Source organism: Salvia splendens, chromosome 6 (assembly GCF_004379255.2).
Source record: "Salvia splendens isolate huo1 chromosome 6, SspV2, whole genome shotgun sequence".
Classification (NCBI taxonomy): domain Eukaryota; kingdom Viridiplantae; phylum Streptophyta; class Magnoliopsida; order Lamiales; family Lamiaceae; genus Salvia; species Salvia splendens.
The window spans coordinates 31,346,003-31,370,283 of NC_056037.1; the positions used below are offsets into that span (position 1 = coordinate 31,346,003).

The window sequence follows — 24,281 nt, forward strand, 5'->3', positions numbered from 1 at the left end:
ACAGTTAATTAATTATTTACTCCATCAATTTCTTAACAATAGGAACTTTGGAAACGACATAAATTTTAATGCAAAATTGGTAGAGTAAAAGAGATGAAAAAATAGTAAAGTGAAAGAGAAGATGAGAAAAAATAATGAAAAATAGTGTTAGTGGATTGTGGGGTTCATCTCCTAAATTAAAAGTTTCTATTTTGAGGAAACAGATAAAAAAGGAAAGAATTTATATTTTTAATATTTAACACGAGAGATAAAAGTGTTATATTAACAAACCAAAAGTTGGGTAACACTCCCTCGTTCCACCATTTAAAGAATTATTTTGCCATTTTTGGGTGTCCACCATTCAAAGAACCATTTACTTTGTTTTTCACTTTTTGATATACGAACCCCACCCCACATTCCACTAACTTTTTATGCACATAATTCATTATAAAACTAATACTCCCTCTGTCCCATAATGTGTGTCACATTTGATGTGGCACGAGTTTTAAGAAATGTAAAGAATAGTCGGGTGGAAAAGTTAGTGGAATATGAGGTCCACTTGTTTTTAGAATAGAATGTGTGACCTACTTACCATTTATGGTAAAAAAATGTAAGACACACCAAAAATTTGAGTCTTATTGTAGGATGGACGGAGTATAAATATTAGATCTCACATTCCATTTACTTTCTCCCTTTACTTTACTTCACAAAGTCAATTAATTTTTTAAAACTCGTGCCGAGTCAAAATGATTCTTTAAATAATGGACGGATGAAGTCTTCTTCTTCTTCTTCTATAACTCCATTTTACCCTGCAACTCAAAATTTTAAATTCTTCTCAAATATTCAAACAACTCCTCTCAGTCTATGAATTTCTTATCCCATTCATATGACCGCCAAGAATCATGACTGCCCTTTTTCCCTCTCCGACACACCTTGGGGTCGGCGACAACTTCAAAGGCCAGAACTAATGGAGTTCCCTCTGCCTTAGTAGGCCGACACCTTGGGGTCGGCGGCAACTTCAAAGGCCAGAACTAATGGAGTTCCCTCTGCCTTAGTTGGCCAGCAGTGGGGTGCCGACCCTGCACAACCCCACTTGGATCCGCCGTTGTTGGCTATTATGAAGCTTTGGTTCATCGGAAAGTTGAATGTTGTTCAAGGCTTGGGCTAGTAAGAACCTTGACTAACGTCTCCAAAAGATATTGTTTATTACTGAAATATGAGTTATAAGAAATTAATATTTCTTAATTAATGTATGCATCTTGGGGAGTCGACGAGTGGGGAGTATTACTTAGATTTAAAGGTGCCCACGGTTTTGTTTCCAACAACCGTGAGATTTTACTAGAACCGAAACCGTCAATTTTAGAACCGTGGTTCGGTTTAGGTTCAAAAATTGACGGTTCGAACCCTGAAAACCGTCAAAAACTGACGGTTCAGAACCGAAATCGTGCCGGAATCGTGAAAAACCACCGAAAACTGACGGTTCGAACCCGTGAAAACCGTCAAAAACCACCGGTTCAGAACCGAAACCTAAACCGACGGTTTTGAAACCATAACCGCGAAACACCCTCGCGGTCCGATTCCGGTTCGGAATTTCCGAAACCGGAACCAGCTGTTTCGGAATTGTGGGCTCCTCTACTTAAATTTATCAATACGTGGAGATTTTTTGTAACTGGATATATCAATCACATATTGGGTGCTAATAATTAATGTCTAAAAGGTGCTAAAATTATTATTGCATCAAATCACGTCTTGATGCGGGTTGATAATATACTATTAAGAATAAAGTTTTATTTAAATAAACTCAGGCCAATTGAAATATAACTCAATTATAATAAATAAATATCATGAACAAGATATTTTTTAGAAACTAAGTTAATAAAGTAAACCAACAACATATTCAATTAATTAACTAGTTAGTGCAAAGGTGTCCCAAATTATTATTATTAAGCTTGAAATTAAAATTATGAATCATACTCTCTACTTAATTTCATTTTAAGAAATAACTATAATTACACTATGATTATAATAATAAAAATTATATTTTTATTATTATATTTATAATTATTATGATAATTATAATATAATTATTTAAATTATGTACTCCCTCTGTCCCAGTAAAAATGAAACGTTTTTCTTTTTTAGTCGTTCTATTAAAAATGAAACGTTTACTAAAATAAAAATAACTATATCTCTACTTTTTTTTCTCTCTCTCTCACTTTACTTTCTCTTCTTTAACTCACAAAACAACACTACATAAAATCTCGTGACGAAAAACAAACGTTTCATATTTATTAGGACGGAGGGAGTATAATTTAACAAATAAAAATATTATTAATAATAAAATATTTATTACGGAGTACTATTTTATAAATCAATAATTAATCAACAAAGCCTTAATGAAAATTTGAAATTATAAATTTTATTCAATTATAATATCAATAAATATTTATAAGTAAATGTTTATTTATGATTATAATAATATAAACTAATAAATTAAGAAAATATTTATAAGTAAATGTTTTTTTCTTCTTCTGTTTAACCAGGTCACAGGCCACATATCAGCTCTTGTGCATCACTTGAAGCTCGTCTTGGATGGGTCTGATTTCCCTCTCATTTTCTTATATTGTTGAAATTTAAATTCATCAAATACTTGAGTGTAAAGATGGGTGGAGATCTGATTTTTGTGCACAAATATGTTTCTTCAGTTATTTTGTTAGATTTTTTTTGTAGATCTGGATGTATTATTAATTTCTGGAAAATGATTGCCTCATGAATCATGTAATATATTTTGCTTTGTTTTGGTGATACATGCACCCCCCCTCCCCCCGCGCGGGGGATTTTGCTTCTCCACTGCTGGCATTCTTGGGTTAACAATTTGAAGGGTAGTGGGGTGTGCTGTTATGATGGCTAGATGTTAGGGTTTTTTCTTATTTTGTTCTAGAGTTGAACTTAGATTCCGTGTTTGTACTGAACTTTTTTTTTGTTCCATGTTTGGGAGAGACGCATGACCCTCATGCGTCTCCTTTTAATGAGACGCATGACAATTATGCGTCTTTATGGGAGACGCATGAGGGTCATGCGTCTCTAAATTTTTTCGAAATTTTTTTTAACGACGCATGAGAGTCATGCGTCTTAGGGAGAGACGCATGTCCCTCATGCGTCTCTAAGTTGATTGCTCCTCTATTTCTTGGACAATTGAAGTTGTCACGTCTTTTCCCCATTCAAGCATCATTGCTCTTTGAAAAGCAAGAACTTTTATCTGACAATTGAAAGTGACGTCTTAAAATGTCTTGTAACTTCATTATATAGGAAAACTGACAACAATTAAATGGAGGGAAACAAACTAATTTTTTTTACCATTTCTATTTTCTAGAGCTCAAAAGCAAAATTGGAAAATAAAGATAAGTTTTTTGATTCTTCATTTCCTGTATACTTATGATAATATTTTTTTCTAATTCAAAAACATAAAAAATGCAAAATGTATTTTTCATGGACTAATTTCGAATTTCACTTCTTTAAAGTATCTGAACACACCACCTTAAATATACTTAATTAGTTTGTGCATGTTACTTGATGATGGTTTGCAATGGAATATATTTTTATATTTATATATAATAGAAATACATTGACGTTCGTGCTTTCCTTTTCTCTTTTTCTATTTTTTATAAAAAAATTGTTACTTTACCCTGCATTGTGATTTGCTCCACCTCATTTACATTAATAAATTATAAAAAAGTTCTTGCTTTTCAAAGAGTAATGATGCTTCTTTGGATTAACATGCTATCCTCTTTTTCAAGCACACAACAAAACTTATGTTGAATGGGGAAAAGACATGACTGACAACTCCAATTGTCCACGAAACAGAGGCAGCGGCAGAGCAACTCAGAGACGCATGAGGGACATGCGTCTCTCCCTAAAACGCATGACCCTCATGCGTCGTTAAAAAAAATTTTCGAAAAAATTTAGAGACGCATGACCATCATGCGTCTCCCATAAAGACGCATCTCCGTCATGCGTTTCATTAAAAGGAGACGCATGAGGGTCATGCGTCTCTCCCAAAGACGGAATAAAAAAAAAGTCCAGTACACTTAAGGAATGTTATTTGTGGTCTAGAACTAAAGAAGAAAAACCCCCTAGATGTTATTATCAGAATATTAGAAGTGTTTATTTACTCAGGAGGGAAAATTGTTTCTTTCGCCTTTTTAGTTAATGTGACTTGATGCAAGTGTTTGTAAAACAGTATCAGAAATCGTTGGAGAGTGTAGCTACATGATTAATTTTTCATTTATTTTGTTTTGTAATGGACATAGTCCTTAGTCAGTAATTAATAGTACTGATATTATGCTTCCTTCTTAAAAATAAGAGCAAATCTGGAATCTTGGGTGTCGGCGATTAGGTCTAACCTTAAAGTCTAAGTGCTCAAGAAATGTTATCGTTGCATGCTTAGATGTGCTTGGTGACAAATACATGTTCTACTATCTTATGTATGTAGTCTTCCTCTCGCTCTACTGTCAAAATAGTATTTTTCTTAAAAATTACTCCCTGCGTCCCATAAAAATAGTTTCTTTTTCTATTTTGATCCGTCCCACAAAATTAGCTTCTTTCTATTTTTGGCAAGTTTTTTCTCTGTTATAAGGTGGGCCCCATTCTTCACCAACAATACTTCAATCACTTTTCTTTCTACCTCTCTCGTACTTGAGGACGGAAGGAATATTTGGTAGTTCACTGTACCAGCGTAATTTTATTTATCTATTCCATCTCTTAAGTGAGGCACCCGTTTTGCAGGAAAAGTGACGAGCTTAGAAAGGATGCTGTTGATGCACTTTGTTGTCTAGCTCAGGCTCTTGGAGAAGACTTCACTATCTTCATTCCCTCTATCCGTAAACTTTTGGTCAAGCATCGAATGCGGGTAACGTAGGGATGTCATAATGATTATTCTCTGATGTCTGCTTTCCACCTTTATCTGACATTGCTTCTTGAATTAAAAGGCACAACTTGTGTCCACGGAATTGATCCGAGTTGCAATACTTTGGCATGAAATTTGGCATGAGGCTTTGGAAGAGGCTAGCCGCTTATACTTCGGCGAACATAACATTGAAGGCATGTTGAATGTATTAGAGCCATTGCACCAAATGCTTGAGGAAGGAGCAGCAAGGAACAATTCCACTATAAAAGAGAAAGCCTTCATTCAGGTAGAGCCCCTTTTTACAGTACTGCTTGTTTCTAATATCATGAGCATATATTTTTAAGTTCCAAAAACATGTAATAAGATATTAAGATGGTACTCGTAATAGTTTTCATTTTCCTTTATACATATTCCTCTATGTGCAAAATGATCCTCTCTTCTCTTGAAACTATCACAAGAAAGAAAATTGACCTTTTTTTATGAGTTCAATCATTCCAGTTTCATTTTTGCTTACGTTGAGAAGCAATTTGCTCTTCAGGCATACTGGCATGAGCTTTTGGAGGCCTATGAATGCTGCATGAGATACAGAAGAACTGGAAATGATGCAGACTTGACTCAGGTATGATTTGTTAAGGAATATCATCATGTTTCCACCTTTGTTGAAATTATGTCTGACTTTATTACTACCTGCTTATTTCCTGGCTTGGGATCTGTATTATCACGTGTTTCGGCGTATAGATAAGCAGCTTCAATCGCTGACCACTCTGGATTTGCAGTCAAGAAGAACTTTCTAACTGGTGTTTATTATTTACTTTGGAGAAGTTGCTGACTGATTTTATTTTTATGTTTTTTTGGCTAAACTAGTCTGTCTCTCCAGAGCTGTTGGAATGTCGTGATCTGAAACTAGCTGTGCCTGGAACCTATATAGCTGGTATAGTTGGATTATTTGTCAAGCTCTGTGCTCCCCCCAAAGCCCCCAAAAATACATATGTACACCCCATGCGGATATATATACATTACGGATTGCTATATTCTAATGAAGTCACAATTTGTTTCCCAGATTCACCTGTGGTGACAATTGCATCATTTGCACCCCAGCTTGTTGTCATCACATCCAAACAACGACCTCGGAAGCTGACAATTCATGGAAGTGATGGGGAAGAGCATGCTTTTTTGTTGAAGGGGCATGAAGATTTACGCCAAGACGAGCGTGTCATGCAGGTGTGTTATTGATACTTGTATACTCTGTCAATAGTGGTTCTTCTTCTAATATCGAAGTGTCATGCTGTAATTTTTTAATCTTGTAACAGAGTGATCCATTGTCTTTTCCATTTTAAACAATTAATGTTGTTGCATTTCTCCATCAGTTGTTCGGTTTGGTAAATACTCTACTAGGCAATTCTAGAAAAACTGTTGAAAAGGATCTCTCTATCCAAAGATATTCAGTCATTCCACTCTCCCCAAACAGCGGCCTCATAGGATGGGTGCCAAATTGTATGTAGGTGTGTGTTTGTATGTTGCATATTGTTGTTTTACAGAATATGGAAGGCCTCCTTCCTTCCTCACCTGCAGAGTGATATTTCGTGCCACCTTATCTCTAATGTCTCATTTTATCTGAAAGATCATTTAAATGTGGAGGAGATATTATGTTCTAAAAGCATTTAAATGTCGACATGTTTATAAAACCATGACAAAAGTTAATAATTAAATGGTGATTATGAACTACCGTCATATGTGTGTATGTATGGTTCAGAGTTCAGACTTTCATGTATGTTTGACGTAATTGTGGAATTATATATACAAAATTCATATAATTACTAAAATACAAAATATATAATTATAAAGAGATTTTTAAATGAACTATTGTTGCTTGTCCATATTGGAGTACTTTGTAATTTAGTGTAGAATTTCAATGGCTCAGTGTGATATTTAAAGTACTATGTTAGTATATTGGGATTAGGGGTACCTTAGTGTCAAATTTTCTTCTCATGACATCCCTGAAACACGGTGTGAGATATTCATCTAGCTCTATCAATTAATATAAAATTTGAAGTGATCTCAATGTTTTGATGTTAAATACTGATCATTTTGGTGTAGAACAATGTCAAATAAATTGAATACTCCCTCCGTCCCATAAAAACATGTGCACTTTTCATTTTCATCAATCCCATAAAAATATGGGCATTTCCATTTAAGGAAAGTTATCCCAATTTATTACCCACCCCTATACATCAAGTTATTTACAACTTATACCACTAACAATAATGGGGTCTCACTATCCACTAATACTACTTTAACTACATTTCTCCTCATCTTTCTCACTTTACCAATTTTGTCTAATTTCGGTGCCATTTCATATGACCATATTTTTATGGGACGGAGGGAGTATTATTTAAGTGTTGGCAATTTACTGTCAATGAAAAGGAAATAGTTTTCTGCCCTAAATTTGAATAATATACATTTGTTTTTATCGCAGAATTCTCTTGCATGTTGAACATTTTCTAGCTTTAAATTTTACTCCCACCTTTTCCAGGTTGGTTACTTGCTTGGTTTGGGTGATCGGCATCCAAGCAATCTCATGTTGCATCGGTTCAGGTACCAAAGATATAACAAATTTATGATTGTCCATAGTTTTCTTGGTTTATTTAGAAAAGATATTTTTGACAGTGGCAAGATACTGCACATTGACTTTGGCGATTGCTTTGAAGCTTCAATGAACCGGGAAAATTTCCCAGAAAAGGTTGGACAGTAAATTGTTTTGTTTTCTTTCCTGTCTTGGAAAAAGTGGAAGTTTGTGCATTTGTCTTAGTAATAAATATTGGCTGGTCTAGGTTCCTTTTCGGCTCACAAGAATGCTTGTTAAAGCAATGGAGGTCAGTGGTATTGAAGCAAATTTCCGCTCCAAATTTATTTGTTTTCTGGTGATCACTTGGTTCAAAATTGTGTTGTTATCCTTGTATATTAATTTTCCATATTTATTTAGGAATTAAAATGATAGGCTTCTCTTGTGTTTGGACAAGTAGGTTAATTGTAATAGGGCATTCTCGAATTCATCAACCAATATGCTACTCCAGAAGTTGATTCAAATATGCAACACTCCCATCTCACTTAGGGTTGACTAATTGAAACATACTTTTGTATCATTTTATGTCAGCTATGTTATCCTGCTAGGCATTTCTATATTATCTCCTTAGAGTTGGAACAGTTTTGACTTCATCCAAGACCCTGTGATGTAGTTTCACAAATCCATTTATCCTCTCAAATAGTATAACAATATCTGGTTGGTGTCCAGGCATTTGTGCATGATCCCTTGATAAACTGCCGTCTTTTCAACTTAAATGAAGTCCCTCAAATACCTACCCTCACCCAACCCACTGTCAACGAAGAGGAATCTATCTCCAATGGAGAGATGCTTCAACCACAGCGAGGTGTTCGCGAGAGGGAGCTCCTTCAGGCATGTCTCGACAGTCTGAACTTCTCTCTCTTGTAAGCAATGCTCATGACGTTAAACAAAACTGCTTTGCAGGCTGTAAATCAACTGGGCGATGCTAATGAGGTTCTGAATGAAAGAGCGGTAGTTGTCATGGCAAGGATGAGCAACAAACTTACTGGGAAGGGATTTCTCTTCCATACCGTCAAGCTCCATCCAACTTACCGGTGACACTCATGAGGCTGACCATGGATTATCTGTCAAATTACAAGTCCAGAAGCTTATTCTTCAAGCAATGTCACACGATAATTTGTGCCAAAACTATGTGGGGTATGTTTTTTGTTATAGAATTGATGGTTGTTCCAAATAATTCAAATTCCCTACTTATCTAGATTGTCCTAATGAATCTCCTTATGTTGTCTTTTTAATTATTTATTTGCATCTTCAGGTGGTGTCCTTTCTGGTAAGGTGTGAATAATTTAGCTTTCTTGGACAATTAAGAATTCTTTCCAATTTCCAGCTGCTGTTGTACAGATCATTATGTATATTTGTGTAAATATTGTACAGATCGTCAAGTTATTTGTAAATAATATATATACTTCATGCCCCTTCATATCGTAACACTAAATCGATTATTTTATTGTTTTATAAATTTTGAAAACCTAATTTATGGGTATAGTAGTTATTAAAACTTAATTCGCCCGATTACTATTCTGCTCGAGTTGTTTCCTCTTCCCATCAAAAAAGAAAAGAAAACTAGTAGTATAAGTTTTTATTTGGTGCACAAAATTTCAACTTTTTCTTCAAACACATAATCGCATGTCGAAAATTTAGTTTAGCAATTTTGTAGGTACGTTATGGATTTTATAGATTAAGTATCCACGTCGATGTTACCTATTGATTTGGTAACATTCATCGTTTTACACTTTTTAAACTAAATATAACATTTTGATTTTACTGAGTCAAGCAAGAAAAGATAAAAATCGGGCAATCAAGTTGGTATTAAACACACAGAAAGGTCAAATGTTGCAAGCATGAAGGCACTCATAAAAGAAATGTTGCAAACTAAGTCTAAATCACAATACAAGAACACTAATCAGAACTAGACTGTCTGTTTCACATCAGAGACGTGCCTCAGCCGTTGGTATTTCTACTTCTACTTCTACTACCTTCGCTACACCATCACGTAGAACGGGTGACCTGCTTCCTGATTCTGCTTGATCGCCTAACAGGAGTCATAATCTCCTCATCTCCACCGCCCTGCATACATACGTACATTAACATTCAACTTTTATACATTTCATAACAACGTGATATATATGCTTTGTGACACTCACATTAGTCTTGATGGGAATTCTCTCATAAGTGGTGAAGCTTCCATAAGAAGGTGATCCCGATGAAGAGGCCAACTTCGAATACTTTCTGGCCTTCCTCTCCGAGCTCTCTACTTCATTTCCACCACCACTCCTTGGGTAGAAGCTGCTGCTCATTTCCCAACTCTGTGAACAACCTTCCTTTTCTTCCTCCATAGCCTTAGTTTTGCTGCTTCGACTAACTTTAGATGATGATCTCGGAATCATCTTGTACACCAAGGCCGCAACCCCAATTACACCTGCAACAAAACAACTTATTCCCACCGCCATAACACTTCCTGTTGATTCTGTGTCAGCATTATCAGATGATCCAACACTGATGTCGCCTTGTGATTTCTCTGTTTCCATCGCAACTTCAGCTTCACTTTTTTCATTCTGATGAGCAGCAGTTGATTGATCAATTGCAACTTCAGTTGCAGCTTCCACCTCAGTTTCTACATTCATAGCTGATTGAATTACAGAATCTGGAGCAATTTCTTGATTCATAGATGATTGAATCACCTCAGTATCTTGATTCATAGCTGATTGAATCACAGAATCTGGAGAATTTTCTTGATCCATAGCTGATTGAATCACAGAATCTGGAGCAGTATCTTGATTCACAACTTCCTCAATGTAGTCATCAGCTTCTGCATACTGTTCTTCCTCTTCAACTGCATCGATTTCGTCTTCAAGATCAAGCTCCCAATCAAACTCCTCATCTGCTTCTTCTGTTTCAGTATCCAACTCCTCTTCAAACTCTTCTTCTTCTTCTTCTTCAATGCTCTCCACTCGTTTCAGAAAATACGCTTCCTTCCAAGCATTCTCTTGCAGACTAGACAGGTTCATGAACTGCACCTGCACGGGAGCTTGTTTCTCGCCTTCAACCAACTCGAACAAAAGAGCCACAGAACTGGCCGCTACACGGCTCAAACTCACTCTTGCAGAAGCAACAACAGCTCTTGATTGTTCATACAAGTCAGACAAGCTCAGGTCATTCTTGAACAACGACTCATCAAATAAAGGAGCATGCGTCATAGAAACCGACACACAAGCTGCTACAAGCAAAACCAGAACCATAGAGAAACACATCAATCTAGCCACCCTCCTTGGCTTCTTCCCATCACTCCCAACAAATTCCTCCACCAACATCTCCTCAGCTGCAGCTGTACTAACCGGCAATGCCAAAGAAGGCTGCTCGGAGACATGATCAACAGCTTCAATCTCTTCATCCATTCCAATCACCATATCTGCTGAGGCCTCACAAGAGTCTGAAAAGCCCTCAGACATCATCATCTCTGCCATTAAGCTATATTCAACCTCATCCGAATCCAGCTCGGTTTCCTTGTTCAAAAGCATCTCAACTATGGGATTCGGCTTGTAACGAATAAACTGAGGCCTCGGCGACAAGTAGTTAGTTGTCGGATCATACGGTGGGAGAGAAGGATCAGCATCAAGTGGCGTGATGGGAGTCTGAACAACCTTTGATTCCACATTCAAACCATCAGAATCAGTAATCACCGATTCAGCTGAATGCTGAGAATCCGATGGAATCTCCGCAAACGACACCTTCTTGCAAGGCTTCGAAACTGGTTTATGACTCTCAACAACAGCAGCCTTCTTGTTTTCGGAGCCAGCAAGATTTGAGTCGGAGAATTTCTCATTCTCATTAGAGAAAAAGAGGGCTTTTCCATTAGTCAACGAGATGGAGGTCCGAATAGGCTCGTTCCTCTCCACCAGCACCTTCTTCCTCGGAGAAGGAGTGAACTTCGAGGCTGCAGAAATCGTGGGCGCCATGAAATTCTTGCAACCCTTCGCCGGCGATTGAAGTTTCGAACCTTTCAAAATGCAGTCTTTTTCATCATTCTCTTTCTCTTCCCAAGATTTACCCACAGATCGTCTACCCCCAAAATCTGCCAATAGCAATCAAAATCAGTCAACAAGAAACAGAGAAAGGGGTGAAATTTCGAATCAAGAATCAAGAATCAAGAAGAGTGTGAAATGAATGAATTACCTGAAGGGCTATTAGCAGGAGTGAAGGGATCGAAGCGTCTCTGATTGGTGAGAAGCGAGGGTCTGTTACCACTGAAGCTTCTGCGGATTGTTGGATTGGTTTCGGGGTTTCTTGGATTTGGATTGAGGGGTCTGGAGGAGAGTGGGGAGGGGGATCTGTTGGAATGAGTCGCCATTGATGATGGGGGCTTTCAAGTTTCTTTGCTTTGGAAATTTGAATGGAGATGGAGGATCTTGATATTGAATTAATGAGGATTATTTTCTGGGTTTGATATGATTTGAAGGAGGTGATGTAACGGCTAGTTTTGAATTTGCACTGTAAATTCAAATTGATTGATAAGTTGACCGTTGCCAAAAGCGGGTAGAAAAAGGATGAGTGACAGCCGTTGGATCGACCCGTATTACATTGGTGTATGATTGTATCTTCACTTTTTTCTTTTTCTTTTTCTATATCGTATTTTATTTTTGTATTCTTCTGTAGAAGCTTTTATGAAGTATGAAATTCTTAAACAAGATGCAAAAATTAAAAATATATACACTAATACATGTGCAGTATTGGAGAACAAATTAAGCTTGATTAATTGTACAATCAAATTAATGTCTTGGTAGTTTTGATTATACTGAAAAATTAAAAGAACTTCACTGTCCACACTTTACACTTTTTCAAATGTTTAATTAGATTGCATACGGTCAATTTTTTTTAAGTGACCGGTGATTGTGTATGACAACAAGCAAGCTAAGTGAGATAACCCTAACAATACTCCCTCTTGGTATATAGAATGCTAAATTGCTCTATTCTCTTGAAAAGAGAACACATTTCCTATTCTACCCACATCTTCCCCCACACAAAAAGCATAGCTTGAAAATATTTCCGACGGTGGCTTCACTGTATCGATACTACTCCATATTTATTCTTCAATTAATAATTAAAAGAGGAATGAATAATTAAAGTACTAAGTACTATAGTATGTTGTTACCTACACACATATGACTCACATATGCATTAATTAAGTAGCTAGGTATTATTCACCACTTATTTGAAACTAGGATTGTAGTACTATTACACAGGCAGAAATTTCAAGTACAAGAAGGTGGTCATATTTTGATATATTGTGTTGTACACAATATACTGGGACATCCTTCCCATATCCACCGCACATTCGATAAAGTCCTTGCAAAACGGAGAATCCTTGGACACCCTCTCCTTGTCCATCTTCTTCCACATCTCCCTGATCATCCACTTCACATTCTCTCGCGCCTCTTCCTCCGTGGCATTGTTGTCATTCATGTAGCACTGGATTGATTTTGCCACATCCCCTCTGCTAACTTCATGCTGACACAAAATAAAATTAAGTAGAGTTAATTGGTTGTAAACTGATCAAGTACTTGCTAGCTATACAATCAATGGCATTATGTTACCGAAGAGGTTCCTAGATCATCAGCAAGTCGCAAAATCATTGCTGAGCAACGAACTAAATCGTGGTATCCGTAAAATCTGTCGTACTAACACCTGTGTTTGACCTCTCAATCCTCCAATGGATTGGGATATCAAGAAAATAACGTATCGATGGTACAAGGTTAGAGTCATCAATATCATCATTCACTAGTTTTTGCTGCAGAATTTTGGTTGCGAATTCTCTAGCTAGCTCGAGCGTGCTTTCACCTTCCGTTAACAAGAACGAACCCTCATAGTCCATAGAGTTGCAACACGCCTCTTGTCTCATCAATAAGGCTTTGTTTGAACTCACCCTCCTCGTTCTTGAAGCTGTCAAACACATCTGCCAATAACGAGAATCAGTTATAACTGAAACATGAATTCATCAACTTGGATAAATTTTTATATACCTTGACCAACTTGATAACCATGCTGTCTTAGGAGTCTGAAGGCAAGAGCTGTGGAGTACAAGTCCATATTACTCTTGTCATGTGTAGTATCCAAATATATACTATAGTTTAAGATTTCTTTGAATTCATTCTGGAAATGTTGAGATACACCTAGCTAGTCTTTGCAACTCATCAATCAACTCAAGCTGTCGGATGGGATCGGTTTCTTTCTCCACCATCTTCTTCACTTGCATAACTAGCTCACTAGCTCTTTTCCTGTGCCTTTCCTCCTAAAAAATTGAATACTGTCACACTAGAGAACTTATTGATCAGTATACATGCATGTATATATCATATAGACATAGTAATACCTTCTAATCACTGTGGAGTGATTGAATATCGTCGACATCCCAACGGGAAGGACTTTAGTTTCCAGATCGTCGTTCTGCTGGAGCTGATCAGCGTTGGGTTGCAAGGAGCAACGGAGGCGGTGACAAGCATTACTAATTCTGTTAGTAGAGAGTTTTGAAGGCTTGTTGTCTGAGTTATGAAAATGTTTAGTTGGGTTGCTAGGAAATGCCATTTGCATTACAAGGCTACACACTTTGAGATTATAATCTTTTTAATTTGCTCTCTTGAACTGTGGTTTTTTTTGGCTATTGGGGACATGTAATAGAGCTATTTTAAAGGGTGATGTTTCTTTCCTCAGGTGCTTCAACTACCACAATTGTTTCTATGCAACGCAACTCTACGTTAAGAAATCGTTCGCTTCTCATTAGTGGAATTAAATACTACTCCAATGAACAAAACCTCTCTATGGAAAAATCTTTAACTAGTAGTACTATTGTTGTCTCATTAATGGAGTAGTACTATATTTTGACTTAAGTAGAGAGTAGTGCAATTGGATCCAAAACCTCTCTATGAAAAAATCTTTAATCCTTGGAGTTGGATGTCTCCAATGAACATTTCTCGTGAATTTACATTAATATTTAAAAGATTTATAACTTAATACTTTATCCATCCCTGAAAAAGTATGAATTTGTGAAGAGTTTTAATGTATAATTGTAAAATAAGAGAGATAAAGGATAGTATAGTAGAATTAGTGAAGAGTAAACTCCAAATCATTAGTATTATTGTATAATAGTATAAGCTGTAATTAAAGTTACATATAAAGATAATGTATTGTTTAACTATTTCAAATGTGTATCGTTATATTTATATGAGTAAATTTGTTCAAAATTATATTAACCAACAATTATGATATATATTAGTAATTGAATGAAATCTATATCCTTCATATTTTAATCCAATAGATGAAATTTAGTCTTAATTATGTACTGTACTCTCTCCGTCCCAACTAAGTTGAGTCAAAACTTTTGAGCAGGAAGATTAAGAAATTATATTAAAAAGTAGGAGAAAGAAACAAAGTAGGAAAATAAAGAGAGAGTAAACTAGGTGATAGAATAAAGTAAAAGTGATTAGATGTTTTATTTCTTGTGAAATGACTCAACTTAGTTGGAACATCAAAAAATGGAATACGAATCAACTTAGTCGGGACGGAGGAATATCATGATAGAATTTTTCTTAAAGTCAGAACACATTACTATATCATTTCACAAATACATTGATATCAATTTGGATCACAAAACATATCAGTTTTTTACTTATATTAGTAACTAATTCGTGAAATCAGAGTTTGCATGTATATACGTATTATATGAGTCAATATCAGTAACTGATATGTTGATTCATAGAATCGTTTTCTAACTCAATATTAGCAACTGATAAATTTTATGATGTCAATTATATTAATGTATCAAAGACATGATATAATTTTTCAGTTCTTAAAATTCACATTCTAAAAAAGTATAAGTATTATATGACTGTATATAAGTATTATCTGATTCAATATCAGTAACTAATATGTTGATTCATAGAATCATTTTCTAACTCAATATCAGCAACTGATAAATTTTGTAATGTCAATTATATGAATGTATCAAAGGCATGATATGATTTGTCTGTTCTTAAAATTCCTATTCTAAAAAAGTTCTCATTGGAACTACTCTCCCATAAAGTAACCATATCATGTAAAAAAAATCAAAATCTAGTATACAAAATAAAGTAAAATTTTAGCAATTAACTTTGTAACTATTTTTGTTTGCATATATAATAATAGTTAATAGGAAAATTGATGGGGGACCAGGGCTCCCCGTTATGGCTTCGCCACTGCTCACGTATAGGCATGCACAAACCGGCCCGGCCCGCCGGTTCGGGCCCGCCGGTTCATGAACCGGAACCGGGCCCGAAACCGGCGGTTTGAACCGGCAGGCGGGTTGAAGGGTCGGAAGGGCCTGTTCAGGTTCGGCAATATATTGAACCGTGAACCGGCGGTTCGGCGGTTCGAACCGCCGGTTCAAAGGGTCGAACAGTGTTTCGTAGGTTAGGGGTTCGTAGGGTTCGCGTAGGGGTTTAGGATAGCCGTTGGAACCGACGGTTTGCGGGGTAAACCGCCGGGTTGAGGGGTAAACCGGCGGTTTGTCGGGGTAAACCGGCGGTTCGGGAGCCGGTTTCCGACGGTTCCGGCAACTTTTCAGAGGCTAGGTCGTAGGGTCAGTGTTTAGGCCTGCAAAACCGGTCATAAACCGCCGGTTTTCGGTCAGAAACCGGCGGTTTTCTGACGCAAACCGTGGCGAACCTGCCGGTTTAGGGTTGAACCGCCGGTATCGGCGGTAAACCGGCGGTTCACGGCAGATTTCAAAATTTCAAATTTTTTTTTTCATCCAATTTTACTCCTATAAATACCCCACTTCTCCTTCATTATTCCTTGCCCCATTCCTTGAATTTTCGAAATTTCATTCTCAATCTCCATTTCTCTATTCTCTCCTCATTCTCTCTAATTGCGCAAGTTTAATTCTACACTTTCTACTCACTACTATATTTGTTGTGCTCATAATTTACCACTTCTTTTATACTTCATACATATTTCATTCCAAGTCCATATTACTTTTCATTTATCAATATATTCAATATGTCTTCTTCTCGTGGTGGATCGGGACGTGGTGATCGGGGCAAGGGAATAGCCCAAGATCAAAGCACTACGCGTCCCTCAAAATCTCGACGACCTAGTCGTCGAGATGTTATGGAAGAGGTTTCCCGATTGGCAGCCGAACGCATGCAAGTAAGTAATGAAAAATGAAAAATGGAAGATGTTATGGAAGAGGTTTCAGTGAGATTCCTAACGTGTTTTTGATTGCAAAGGTATTGGATCCAAAATGGAAATTAGCAGGTACCTCTAGAATTTTAGATTTTTATTATAACAATTTGAGTTCAATTGATCTTGGTCCCCTTCAAGCAATCCAATCGGATACCAGTGACGAATTTGGAGTCGACCTCTCAGAAACCTTTCAAATAAACCTCCCGGACCGGTCAGTTGTACAACAAAACCTCGAGTATAACTTGCGCTCTCTCTACACCGAATATGAAACCAAGTATAACACCACTCACCAAGTCAGAAGACCCCCTCCTCCACAACATAACTATGGCTTTGCATTTCAAGCCGATTATGATGACCCCGACGCGCAATCCCAACTAGCCGACCTATACAACTACAGCACCGGCGAAAGGTCCTCAGGTATGGTCAGTGAATTAGATTTATATTTTGAATCACTCTTTTCCTTTGGTGATGAAGGTCCTACTCCTCCCGCCCAAATCGACGTCCTCGATTGGTGGGGAACCCACGAGAAAGATTTTCCCATCCTTGCTTCAATGGCCAAGGAGATTTTTTCTGTTCCGACTTCCACCGTCGCCGTCGAGTCCGCTTTTAGTGTTGGCTCGCGCGTTTTGGATGAATCAAGAAGTAAGCTCTCGGCGAAAAACATGGAAGCCGTGATGTTACTTGATGATTGGGCCAAAGCTGACGTCCGAGAACAAGAAAATGATTGGAATGATCGTCAAGAGGGATCACAAGATGAATTCACCGGGGATGAAGATTAGGCCAACCGTCAACCGCCGCCGGCCAAGCCAAATAGGTAAGTAAGGTAAGAGAACTACGTGGACTTTGATTCCCTAATGCAAATGAGCAATTGGGATACGTAGGCACCTCAACTTAAATTTTTAATTTAAGTTGAGCTCAAGTCCTTTTTCTTTTATTTCTTTTTTTTCCCATTAATTCCTACTTTAAAAATATGTAAATACAATTACATAATTATATTTGTATATACTCTAGTCGATGAAGTATATTTCTCTATACGGCTAAATGAGGGAAACTTTTGACAATTCTACTATAATTATTGATTGTTAGACGAAACTCAACATTTAAAGTTGAATTGCTAAAGGTGTCCTTAATTTAGTTATGTAGAAAGATCTTCTTCGCCGGTTAAGAGTATATATAATACACTTATACGTTTAAGAACTTCAACGCGTTTCTTGTCATTTATAATTAGTTCTTCACTAGTAGTCTCATTTGTATTTAAATTTTGTTTAAGACTTCAAGACCGCATTATGTTTTCAATTTGTAATTGTTGTAACTTGTAACGTGTAATTTGTAAACATGCAATTTCAATAAAATTGCAACTTTAGCCGTATTTTTTTCAATTTTATTTACTCACATTTCATACAAAAACAAACTTGAAAAGTGTAATGTAATTTGATTAAAATTGAAAAGTTGAAAAATGCAAAAAAAAAAAAAAAATATTCGTCGAACCGTCGAACCGGCCCGGAACCGGCGGTTTTGAACCGCCGCGTAAACCGCCGGTTTTTTTAACCGGAACCGGAACCGCCGGGAGCTAGGCGGGCCGGTTCAGGTTCATGGAATTCTCGACCCTTGACCCGCCGGTTCGGGCCCGGAACCGGCGGTTCCCGACCCTTGTGCATGCCTACTCACGTATATTCTCCCACACTAACCTCTCTAACTCTAAGTGAGTTTTACCCGCAGACCTACAATACTTTAGCACAACTGCAATTAAAATGATACTAAATTTTAGGAGATATTACTTTATGTATTAAATGGAGAAAGAAAATATTTATATAAATATTTTATTGTTTTATTATGGAGTTTATTTTTAATATCCTAGTTTCGTACTATTTCATTTTGAGTTTCTAGTGAGTTTTCTAAACAATTATAAATAACAAATGTGTTTGTTTTTTATTGCAGTTTTGATTTTATTATATTAATTTTTTTCCGAGAAATTAGGATTTCTTTGATAACTTCCTGTTTCAGTAATTCTTCTTGTACATGTGCAGCTACATTAGGCTTCCATTATATGCCCTCATTTCTCAGGTGTTCCTATTATATTGATTTTTCTTTCTTGGTAAATATATATGCATTATGTATTCAAGGAGAATTATCTAAAATGTCCCTAACTATGAAAATCTAGATGGGTTCAAACATGAAGATAACCATCTTCAACAAGCATACGCCAAGCATAGGGGTATTTAATTTGTCATCCACTTTTCTTCTTCCAATATCTTACAATTCCCGCAATAAATATATAAAATGGATATTCAATTTATGTTACAAAACCTTTTCACTTCCACTTCTCTCAATATAATATAAAAATAAAACATTTTTACTTAATAATTTTATTTAAATATTCATAATGGCATTATTGTTAATTCTCCAAAATTCTCATTTTATATATGTATGTATAGATTATATGAATATCAAGAGGGAATGTATTAAGATAACAACCTTTTTAAAGTGACAACGTACCACCAATCTCGTGTTGTCACGTGATACGTTATCTATTAATATTAGGGGTTTATCCAGCAATATTCATTTAGTAGGCGTTTACAGATTGCATGATAGTAATAGGTGGATTGCAGTGTAGATTGTTGAATATTGCATTATATGCATAGAATTTTTTAGTTGCAGTATATATATATAGACGGATTGTTTTTGTATACCGTTATTTTGCTATATAGAAAATAATGCAATACTCAGTACTTTACACTGCAATCCACGTAGTACTATCATGCAATCTGTAGAAATCAATATAAAACGCTTACTATGATATTGCTGGATACGCCCCTAATATTTCTGAATAGCGTGCCATGTGGCAGCACGAGGTTAGTGGTACGTTGTCACTCTAACTATAGTGGCACTGAGTCAAACTGTTGTGGATACGCCCCTAAGAGCATCCGCAGCGGTGGCGAAAGTCGCCACCGCCGTCCGCGCCGTTGGCAAGGCGAAGGACCGCCGCCGCTGCAGCCGCGCCGCTGGCACAGCGCTGCTCGATGTATCGAGCACGTCCGTGCCAGCGGACGCACACGTGTCGCCCTCCCATTCGTCAACGGCATAGCCGTTGAGTTTAAAAATTTTTTATTTTTTTTTTAAAAAATCGGTTTTTAATTAAAAAACCGATAAAAAAAATTTTCACTTCCCCAAAAAAATATATCCGTTTATAACCGTTTTTTACACCTTTTTAATTTTTTTTTCATTTTTTTTACCCCAAAAATACACACTTTCATCTATAAATACCCCCAATTTCACTCCCAAAAATTCACACTTTCACTACACAATTCTCATCATCATTCTCTCAAGGAAGGAAGAAGGCGGCGGCCGAACGCCGTCGCGCCGCCGGATGCGTAGTCTTCCTCGGGTAATATTAGCCAATAATTATGTAATTTTTAATTTTTAGGAGTTTAATTATGTAATTTTTAATTTTTAGTATTTTAATTATGTAATTTTTAATTTTTAGGATTTTAATTATGTCTTTTTATTTTATTTGTAATTTGTAATTTTTATTGTGGTTTTTTTAATGAATTTTTGTATTATGAAAATGTTTTTGTGTAATTGAATTTTATATTAATTGTGTTCGTCCTTGCGGAAGAGCACAGTTGTGGGTGTTGTGCTCTTGCCAGAGAGCAGGCATGAATAGTACCGCCCGGGCCCACAACCGTGCCGCTGGCAAGAGCACGGTTGTGGGTGCTATAATGCGTATAAATATGCATTCTCCAAACTGTTGTGGATCCATGGGCCCCATGCCTCAGTGTAAGTCCGCACGTATAATCGTGTTTATTATCCAAAATCTTTTGCTGGGGTTCAATAGAAAACAAATTTACAACTCAAAATCTATTTAGTTGATTAAGTGCACGTTCGGTTGGTAAGATTAAATCTCATGATTAAATATGTATCATGTTTGGTTAATAAGATTGAATCATACAACTTAATCTTAGATGGATAGTCTCATGATAATTAGTCATAGCCTCCCCATCCAACTAAAATAATCTCAAACTTAATCTTAGATGGATAGTCTCATGATATTAGTCATAGCAACCGAACGGCACCTAAGTGGATTAACTGAATCCCGCAATTCAAATTCCAATTGAAAATATACGACTTTCACCGCATTTTCCTATTATTTCCCGTTTTTCTCCTATTTTTATCAAATTGAAAATAGACGACTTTTACCGCATTTTTTAACGCAAGTAGCTCATATCATACCTTATAAGTTTGTTCAAGAAGCCAATACCACCCATTTTATAAGTTAATTTTCTTTGTACCATTTCAATTATGGATGTTCCACATGCCACATAACAATGTAACCTAGTAGTATACGTATTATTTTACTTAGAACAGTCACACTTTATTATTTAATTCATTATGAGTTCATAACAAAATTCCTTGAATTAAAATTTGATATCAAATATTAACAAATAAAAAACCTAGAGTTTAGGCTGGTTCACCTTTAACTTTTTCTCTCTAATATATTTTCAGATATTTAATTAAATATTGCAGACTTTATGAAGTAACGGATGCATTGCACTATTATGTTGAAATAACTTACAATCGTCTCTAAATAATCATTTCACTCTAGATCTTGAGTTTATGCTCTCAATTTAATACATATGCTTTTAAAGAAAGTTTATGTTACAAAAGGGATTGAATTAATTCATGTTTTACTCTTCACAATCAGCATGAATGTCGAAATAAACGTTTCCCCTTCGTGATTCTCTTCCTTGATATCACAAAAGCAATACACAATAAAGTGATAAACAAATTGAAGTTGACCAAGGCACAATAAAAACAAATAAATCATGCTAAAATCCCATGATGGTAAGAAACATTTTATATCATGTTGACCTGAGCTTCAAAATAATTAATTAATTAATTAATTAATCATCATTCAATAGGGATAACTAAGAAACAAACTCACCTGAAAAAAATCCACCCAATAAAGGAGCAAGATCTCGAAACTCCCAAATCATATGCAAAGAAATGAGTTTTAATGATTGAATATGTTCCAATCTTTAATGATTTTAACAATTTTATCCTAGACTTTCAAATTTATCCATTTATTCCTAATTTTAATATTTTTATTATTTATATCTTAGATTTTTCAAGTAACAAATTTTGTCCCAGTTTTTCAATATCTAATCAGTTACTATTTTTGTTATGAAAATAAAAATAAAATATCAATATTTCTGTATACATCTTATTTTTATTGAAAAATAATAAATCGCACACATAAATTACTAATACATGGAGTATTAAAAGATCCATTAAAACAATTAAAGATGAGAGAATGAATTCCATCATAAACCTCAAAAAAATTGCCAGCTTTCCTTCCAAAAACACCTATAAATTCACCACAAACCTCCCATTCTCTCTCTCAAACCAACTCACATCAATCACCTTCTCACAAACACACACAAAAAAAATTCATTCAACCAACATGGCAAAGAAGCCTAGCATGGGAAGACAAAAGATCAAGATCCAGAAAATAGAGGTGAAGAACCACCTCCAAGTGACCTTCTCGAAGCGCCGATCAGGGCTCTTCAAGAAGGCGAGCGAGCTCTGCACGCTCTGTGGCGTGGAGATCGGCATCATTGTCTTCTCCCCGGCCGGGAAGGTCTTCTCCTTTGGCCACCCCAACGTGGAGTCCATCATCGACCGCTTCCTGGCCCGCAACCCGGTCCCCAACGCCCACGACCCGTTCCAGCTTGTCGAGGCGCAGAGGAACGCCAGCGTGAGGGAGCTGAACCTGCAGCTAGGGCACATGCTCAACGAGGTGGAGGCCGAGAGGAAGAGAGGGGAGAGCCTGGACGCGATGAGGAAGGCGAACGAGAGCCACTATTGGTGGGAGTCGCCGGTGAGTAAGTTAGGGTTGGAGCAGCTGGAGCAGGTGAAGGACGCCATGGAGGAGCTCAAGAAGAATGTTAACCAGCAGGCCGCGAACTCGGTTTTCATGGCGAATAGGGTTTTTGAGCAGTATGAGAACAAGCCGATGCCGGGCCATGGCTCGAATATTAATAACATTGCGGCGGCGGCGGCCGCTGCTAACGGCAGCTTTGGATATTGCCATGGATTTTTCTGATCGTTTTTGTTTGCTAGTATCTCACTAGCTTTTTATTGTTTTTTTAATTAATATATATTTTGTTAAGTTTGGCATCGCGGGATATGTATGTAAATGCAAATAATGGTTGATACGGGTGTGGTCTTATTAATCATAGGCCGAAAAATTCCATTAAATTCAGTTTCTGGCTGATCACCCTTTCAAAGGTTGAAGGTCACTCTCGTGGTTTTTGTCTGTCGTGTAATAAGGTCGCACCGACCTGCATCAGATGTTGCTTGCTACAATCTTGATTAATTTAGTAACTACATGAGTATAATATGTGATGAACTTGTACAAGGTATAGATAGATTTTTGCCATATCAATTTCCTAATGTGATAGGAGTATAAGTTACACGGGTAACGGAAACTTATTTTGATTAATTCCAATGGATGTAATATCAACAAACATACTACACAGAATCGATACACCCAAACTAGAATTTGATGCACACATATAATTGACATGCACTCCTCTAATTAATTGATATATTCTTGTTCTTTTCTATTAATTTTGTGCTGCACTATATTAAAATTGAATAAAATTAGAGATTAATCAGGGCCAAATGTTTCCATTACTAATGAAGTTAATTATTACGGAGTAATACTTCTTCCGTCCATTACCTGAACTTACTTTTTTATCACGGGATTTTAAAATGTGAAGAAATATATATGATCAAATGGGAAAATTAATGAAATGTAGATCTTATTTTTATATGTTTATTTTATAATAAAATATGAATAAAATTGATTAATATAATTACTATTTATCATAAAAGTGTAATAAGATTTCTATTGGTTAAATACTTTAGAATGACAAAATGAGACTTCTATTAACCTATGGATCGAGTGTCTAGTAAAGTAAACAATTTTGTGCTTGCTAAATGCCATTTTTTTTACCGTGGGAATAATGTAACTGATCAGGAGATAAATACAAGAAGTCCGTAGCTTTACCCCATCGTATCATGCATGCCAAATTAAGAGCATTTGATTTCAATTAGTGATCATTTCTATAAATTTGTATATATATAATGCATTCAATCCATATACTATCATTAATCTTATAATTATTAGCAAGAATCACGAAGAATTCATAATTTTTTTATATCACGATGGATTTGATGCTTTTACAAAATACACAATTAAATTATTATTGTTTCCCTATTAGAATCTCCCGCCTCTCAACACAATCTCTGTGACTTAGTTACCTTTCTTGCATAATTTCCACAATTAGTCACGATCAAAACGATTACTATGTTTTAAATTCTCAAATTATTAAACTTTTAATAATAAAGTCCTAGGACTCGAGTTTTGGTGATGAAATATCACTTGGCACACTAGAATACATACCGAATTTTAGCAAAAAAAATTGGCATAAAAAGCGACATCATTTTAAAGCATCTCGTTGTTATTTCAACTGTGAACTTCGAAATGGGGATGTT

General features: G+C 36.2%; 2 protein-coding genes and 2 pseudogenes across 2 annotated transcripts; 2 read left to right on the forward strand and 2 right to left on the reverse strand.

Annotated features, from left to right (window-relative positions):
* Nucleotides 1-2,534: 2,534 nt before the first annotated feature.
* LOC121807087 lies at nt 2,535-8,918 on the forward strand (annotated as a pseudogene).
* Nucleotides 8,919-9,298: 380 nt separating this feature from the next.
* On the reverse strand, nt 9,299-11,935 carry LOC121810073. Its single transcript, XM_042210970.1, has 3 exons — nt 11,682-11,935; nt 9,653-11,580; nt 9,299-9,575 (listed from the first exon to the last, which is right to left on the reverse strand). The coding sequence occupies exons 1-3, from the start codon at nt 11,854-11,856 to the stop codon at nt 9,498-9,500; spliced, it is 2,181 nt and encodes a 726-aa protein (XP_042066904.1). The 5' UTR covers nt 11,857-11,935; the 3' UTR covers nt 9,299-9,497.
* Nucleotides 11,936-12,740: 805 nt separating this feature from the next.
* Nucleotides 12,741-14,102, reverse strand: LOC121809107 (annotated as a pseudogene).
* An 8,059-nt stretch (nt 14,103-22,161) lies between these two features.
* LOC121809108 (agamous-like MADS-box protein AGL61) lies at nt 22,162-22,824 on the forward strand. Its single transcript, XM_042209653.1, has one exon. The coding sequence runs from the start codon at nt 22,183-22,185 to the stop codon at nt 22,822-22,824; it is 642 nt and encodes a 213-aa protein (XP_042065587.1). The 5' UTR covers nt 22,162-22,182.
* Nucleotides 22,825-24,281: the final 1,457 nt, after the last annotated feature.

What these genes read in the sequence shown, in the direction of transcription:
- LOC121810073 (XM_042210970.1), bottom strand. Translation starts at nt 11,856, where the DNA reads ATGGCGACTCATTCCAACAGATCCCCCTCCCCACTCTCCTCCAGACCC. An exon ending in TCCTGCTAATAGCCCTTCAG is followed by an intron (nt 11,581 to 11,681) that starts GTAATTCATTCA and finishes TGCTATTGGCAG; the next exon opens with ATTTTGGGGGTAGACGATCT. An exon ending in GAATTCCCATCAAGACTAAT is followed by an intron (nt 9,576 to 9,652) that starts GTGAGTGTCACA and finishes GTATGTATGCAG; the next exon opens with GGCGGTGGAGATGAGGAGAT.
- LOC121809108 (XM_042209653.1), top strand. Translation starts at nt 22,183, where the DNA reads ATGGCAAAGAAGCCTAGCATGGGAAGACAAAAGATCAAGATCCAGAAA.